The 6232-nt window shown below is 62.5% G+C and overlaps 1 protein-coding gene across 1 annotated transcript in view; it reads left to right on the forward strand.

Moving 5' to 3' along the window:
* The window catches only part of SHANK3 (SH3 and multiple ankyrin repeat domains 3), a 56674-nt gene that overhangs the window by 42397 nt on the left and 8045 nt on the right, over positions 1-6232 (forward strand). The window contains exons 21-23 of the mRNA XM_004380088.1: positions 1852-1982; positions 2591-2675; positions 6062-6230. Coding sequence (XP_004380145.1) covers positions 1852-1982; positions 2591-2675; positions 6062-6230 — 385 coding nt within the window. The remainder of the gene's footprint in view (positions 1-1851; positions 1983-2590; positions 2676-6061; positions 6231-6232) is intronic.

Raw genomic sequence — 6232 nt, forward strand, 5'->3', positions numbered from 1 at the left:
GGTGAGGGTCAGGCCGTGTGGTGAGGCTGGGTGAGGGTCAGGCCCCAGCACCCAGACCTGGCTCCCCACAGGTTTCATTTTCTTCTCTAAAATCATTTCTCACAAGTTTATTGTGTGGTTTTGCCGGGGATGGTGTCAGACCATGGCAGCATGCGGTCTGCAGAATCCTCGATTCCTTCCATTGTGCAGACAGTCTCGCCTGGCCCAGCACCACTGCCTGTGACAGCTGCTGCCCTCACGCCAGTTTTGGGTCTCTGGAGCCAGTGCAAACCAAAGGCTCCGGTGGCGATGCCCACCTGGTGAGCCAGGGCCTCATGTCTTCAGCTCTGTGCCTTAGGACCGTGCGTGGCTCAATCTGGTCTCTACTTCTTGGGTCTGTGGCCTGGGGCCACTTCTCTTTCTCTGAGCTCCAGCGTCCTTCTGGGCAAGAAGGGGGATGACAGCATCTTTTTCATGAGGTAGCTGTGAGGACAGAAGAAGAAAGTTCAAACACTGGAAGTCCCCGTGCTTGCCCCCGATCTGCCCAGCACAGGGCACCGGGGGTGCGAACCCCCGAGCTGTGTGGGACCAGGTGTGCAGACACAGGGGTCGGTGTTTGCACATTACGTGCGTGGCCTGAGCCGTGGGTGCCTTGCAGCGTGTGTGCCACCCTCCACAGCCCCATGCGCAGGGCTGTTCTGATGCCATGTCGTCGACAAGGACACCGGAGTGTGAGGTTTGCTTGGGTCAGCCAGGCGCACAGCTGGGGCTGGTCCAGGCTGGACGCCGATGGGCGAGGGCAGCTCGGGAACCGCTCATGTGTTTGCTCCGTGAAGCAGAGGAACTAGTGGGCAGTGGCCCACGGCCCTGGGTTGGGTCTGGGAAGAGAAGCAGGTGGACCCGGGCTGGCAGCAGAACTTGTCCAGCACCAGACCAGATGTCTGGCCCCTCACTGTTGGCACAGCCCCACAGAGTCGAGGGTGAGGGAGGTTTGAAGCTTGTGGTGGGGTGTGGAGGGAGGGTCAGTGCAGCTGCCAGTGGACACATGGCTGCTGTCCCCACACCCACCTAGTACCCATGTGCTTGCTGGTCCCGAGGGGCTGGGATGGAGCTGAGTGGACAGGGCCCCTCACCCTCACAGGGTCTGGTCAGGAGGGAGCTGCTGACCACTCTACCCCCCAGGGGCGTCTTCCACCCACGTTCTCAGGTTACACGATAGTGTAGTAAAATTTCCAGATCGTTTTGATAACCAAAAACACCAATTTTTAAGCCATTAATTAGTGTTAGCTAGTAAGACCAAAGCCATCGCTTTATGGCAGATTTGAAAGGTGTCTCTGGGTCCCGGGCTGGGTTCCTCCCTCCGTGGCTCTGCCTGCTTTCTTCCCAGGGTCTTTTCCAGCACGGCCCCCGTCTCTCCACTTTCTCCACAACCCCACCTGGGAGGCTTTGTGGCCCCAGGTTTGCACAGAGCCACATTTTAGGCTCCTAGCCTAGGTTGGCAGGTTCTGTTCCCCATCTGTCTGTCCATCCAGATTGTCTGCTCAGCACACACTGGGCGGCCTGTCTTCCAGAGCAGGGGGATGACAGGCAGTACCGGGCCATGCGCTGATGAGTGCTGAGAAGGGCAAAGGCAGAGGGGAGTGGGGGAGGTCAGGATGGCGTGGGCCCCGATGGCCCTCCCTACCCTGGTCCTCTCCCTGGTGTTACCCGAGTCCCCCCAGCGGCGGGGGTGGGGTGGGATCTTGGGAGGGTCTGGGCGGCAGGCCTCTGAGGGTGTAAGAAGCCTGGGGGCACCCTGGGTGCGGGGGCTGAGGGCAGTGGGTGGAGGGCCCTGAGGTCTGGTGCTGACGCAGTGCCCCCTTGGCTGTGCAGAGAAGCTGGATGAGATCCTGGCGGCGGCCGCAGAGCCAACCCTGAGGCCTGACATCGCGGACGCCGACTCAAGAGCAGCGACCGTCAAGCAGCGGCCCACCAGCCGCAGGATCACGCCGGCCGAGATCAGCGTGAGCTGGGCACCTGGCAGGGGACTCCTGGGCGTGTGGAGGTCACGGGGTGGGACCTGGGTCACGCAGTGTGGGCTCTGTGACTCTGTGTGGGTGGCTGTGGCTCCCAAGCCCTCCCTGGGACCCCACCCCCTGCATGTGGCCCAGCTGGGTTGTTGGTGCGGGGACAAGGGACCTTATGCAATGCGCAGTGCTGTTGGGCATTCCCTGGGGGGTCCCGCACACCGGTGTGCTCTGGAACTTGTGTGCCTCTCGGGCGTTTGTGCATTTCCATGGGGTGAGAGTCCATCATTCTGACCCCACCGTTGGGAGGGGAAGGGCCCACGGCCTCTCCCAGGCACACTCAGGCCAGCTTAGCCTGTCCTGGGGTCACTGTACCACACCCAGGGCCCCCAGGCCTCGGAATGTCCCCCGACACCTTGGCCACCCCTGCACCTGCTAGGGTGAAGCCGGGGTCTGATTCCTGGGTCCGGGCGCCTAGGTCTCTGGCACCCCTGGAGTGAGTGGGTAGGGTGTCTGGTCTGATGCTCAGAAGCGGGATGGGTGGGGACTGGAGGAGAACTGAGGCACCAGGGCCCTAGAACCTCCATGTCACCCTGACCCCACAGTCGTTGTTTGAACGCCAGGGCCTCCCGGGCCCAGAGAAGCTGCCCGGCTCACTGCGGAAGGGGCTTCCACGGACCAAGTCTGTAGGTACGGCCAGGCTGGATGTGGGGCTGATGGGCCAGGGCCCAGGGTGGGATTGGGGCCCCGGGTGGGATACAGACTCTGGGGTGGGATCTGGGCCTTGAGGACATCTGCCTCTTGGGTCCTCCCTGGCTCTCTGTCACCTGACTCTCCTTTGTCTCTTCCCACCCCCCAGACCCCGAGAACTGGGGTCTCCAGTTTCCATCCACATCCTCCCCCTCCCCTGGCACCAACCCAGGGACCTAATGTGTTTGTGGGACATACGTGAGGTCAGTCCTCCCCCCACCCCAGAGATAGGTTGCTGGAAGACACTTGAGGCTCCCCCTACCCCCCTGCTATCTACCACCTCTTGCCCACGGGGTCCCCCTCCATCCGCACCCCTGCCCACTGGGTGTTCTTCTGTCCACTGTGCCCGTGCACTGGCCCCCCTCCATCCACCGCCCCTATCTGTGCCCCCCATCCACCACCCCCCACCTATGACGCCACCTCTCCTCTATGCCGTCACCCCCTAAGGACACCAGCGCCCCTTTCTCTCAGGTCTGTGTCTCCACTTCCTGGCTGCTCCCCACTCGGCAAAGTGCACGTTAAGTCTCTAATCCTAAAAATACTCTTCCTGGAACCTGCCTCCCCCTCGAGCTGTTGCTCAACTCCCTCCTCCCCTTTACAGCCACTTTTCTCAAAAACATCCCCACACTTGCTGTCTGTCTGCAGCCCTTCACCCCTTCCTGCCCGTCGGCCACGCGGCCGGTGGTGTCCACACCCACACTGATGCTCCCGCCGGCCCCTCGTCCCTGCACGGCGCCCTCTTCTTCCTGACCTCGATGTGGCATGTGGCTCCCCTTTCTGCTCCCTCCTTTATGAAGCCCATCCCCCAGGGTCTCATGACGACACTCCTGGCCCTCCTTTCTCAGCTTCACCCCCCGAATGTTGGTGCTTCTCCTTGGCCTCTTCCCACTCTGCCCCAGGCTCCCTGGTGGCCGCATCCACCCAGCTCCGTCAGTGCTCGGCCTCCTGGCCAGCCTTTTCTCTTGACCCCAGCCTGCTCACTCATCTCCATGTGCTGTTGCCCCCCACCCCCCATGCCCTTTACCCATCAGTGAACGCCACCTGCACTCACTGCGACCAAGTGCTGTTGCCCACACTGGTCACTGACTGCTTACAGTAGCCCTGTGGGGTAAGTACTATGAGCACCTGTTTTCCAGATGACGAAACTGAGGCAGACAGGTAAAGTGTCCTGCCCAAGGTCCCACAGCAGCCCTACCCATCTTCTGTCCACTCAGTGACTGGCCAACTGCCCAAACTTCTGACCACTCACCCATCCGGGGCCATGTCAGCTGATGTTCATTCTGGGCCAGTGCCAGCCTGGGTCTGGGGGCAGAGAAGCCCCCCAGGTCATAGCTCCCACGCTCGAGTGGCTTAGTTGGGGAGGTGGCAGGTGTGCAGACATCCTGGTGGTCCCACAGAAGACACACTCAGGTGCTGTGGGAGCAGACCAGGGTTCCAGCCACACCTGGGCATACGGGTGCTGGGGGCATTGGGCGTAGACACGCAGGACGAGTGGGGCTTCCTGGGGACACACGGGGTCAGCGTGTAAGAGGCACTCTAGTGTGTAGGGGGGCTTGAGGCTGCACACGCATCCTTCATCTGCAAAGGCCCCAGGTCTAGGCATCACCTCTGTAGGCCCCCTGCTGGGGAGCTCACCCTCCCCCTGGACTCCCGGACCTCATGCGCACTCGGATGGTGAGATGACGGGCTCCCTCTGCCTGCCCCTTGGCCTCCAGCCACCCCATGAGCACTGGTTGCTTCGCTGCCTAGGCCCCCAGCCTGTGCCCCAGCTGTGGAGCTGGGCACACAGTTTGACCCTTGGAGCCTCGGGGTCTAGATCCCTAAAAGTGGGACCTCAAAGAGCTGCCCCAAGGCCTCCCCAGGGGACTGCCTGCAAAGGTTCGTGCAGCGTCCGGCACGTGGGAACCTGGCATGCAGGGATAGCCTTGTGGTTTCTAATGGTACCAGCAGACGTGGGTCCTGCATCTCACTGCCCCTCCTCACTGCACTCCATGTGGGATCAGGACAGGCGCCCAACCCCCTTGGGCGGGCAGCTCCTTGCCCCGAGTCAGACCTTGGTACTATTGCCGTGGCATCTCACTTCCTGTCTGCACATCCTTTTGCCTCCAGGCCCCCGAGCACGCTCCCTGTAGCCCTGGTTCTCGGTCTCCAGGACGTGTGTCCACGGGATGCAGGAAGCGCAGCTAGGGAGGAGATGGGGGACAGTCCGGCACAGGTCCCATGTCAGTGGCGAGGGGAGGGCCGGCCGGTAAAGCCCCCTGATGGCGGCAGCCCTGGCCGCCCTCTTGCGTCGCCTGGTGGGTGCTGGAGGCTTTAGTGGGCCTGTTCTCTCCACGAGCCTCTGGGGGACGGGTGGGCCTCTTTTGCGGTGAGCGAACTGAAGCTCCAAGGAGTTACGGGGCGTTACCAGGACCGGCAGAGCTAGAATTCAAACGGAGTCTTGCACGCACGCTAGGTGTCTGCCTCATGTCCCAGGGACCTCCGTGAGGTCCTGCAGGCTCTGGTGAGAGGACGGTGAGGATCCTTCAACTCCTGAGCGAGGTGTCAAGTGGGTTCTCCGTAAGCCTGCGCTGCCTGTGGCGGAGCTGAGGCACAGAGGGGCTCAGGCCTGGGTCACATGGCCAATAGTGGGTCAAACTGACCCTGCCCCCAGGTGCTCAGCCTCCAGCTCCATCTTCATCCGTCTGCCTATTCATCCAGCCTTTCCTGGATTCCAGCACCAGTGAGGAAGGTGGTGTCTAGTGGTGACCCTTTGCTGGCTCCTGGCAGCCGCTACTTTCTTCCTGTGTTCATGCGTCACCTGTCCAATGATATTCTAGAATGTGCTCCCGGCTCCTTGGTCTGTAGCTTCAGCCCTCCCCTTTGCAAGCCCCATACCCAACACTACCACTGGTGGCCGGCGCCTCCCGGTCCCACCCACGTGGGTATCTGGGGTTGGAGCCTCTGGACGCCTCCTTCCACGGGGAACCCCTCACCAGGGTGCCACCGCTGGTTCTTTCCAGCCTGGACCTTCTCTGCCTGTGGCGAGAACACTGCCGCCGACCCCTCCTCACACCTCTTCCTAGCGCAGGCCTTTTTCTGCAGTCCTGTACCTAGGTCTGGGGGTCTTCCCTGGCCTCCTGAGTGACCCCCGCCCACACTCATGGTCCCTGTCCCGCCGGGGAAACAGTTTGGGTCCTTTCAGGGAGCCTCCGCTCTGGGACCTCTTCGCAGGAGCCCTCCCTGCCCTGCATGGGCCTGGGGCGTGGAGCCTGGGCACCCCGGAACTAGCCCAGGCTCCAGGCTCCCTGTCGGCCTCACAAGTTCCTGGGTACCTCTGTCCGCAGGGGAGGACGAGAAGCTGGCGTCCCTACTGGAGGGGCGCTTCCCGCGCAGCACGTCTATGCAGGACACGGTTCGCGAGGGCCGCGGTATCCCGCCGCCGCCGCAGACCGCGCCGCCGCCCCCGCCCGGTCCCTATTACTATGACTCCGGGCCGCCGCCCGCCTTCTCGCCGC

Source organism: Trichechus manatus, unplaced genomic scaffold (assembly GCF_000243295.1).
Source record: "Trichechus manatus latirostris isolate Lorelei unplaced genomic scaffold, TriManLat1.0 scaffold00069, whole genome shotgun sequence".
Taxonomy (NCBI): Eukaryota; Metazoa; Chordata; class Mammalia; order Sirenia; family Trichechidae; genus Trichechus; species Trichechus manatus.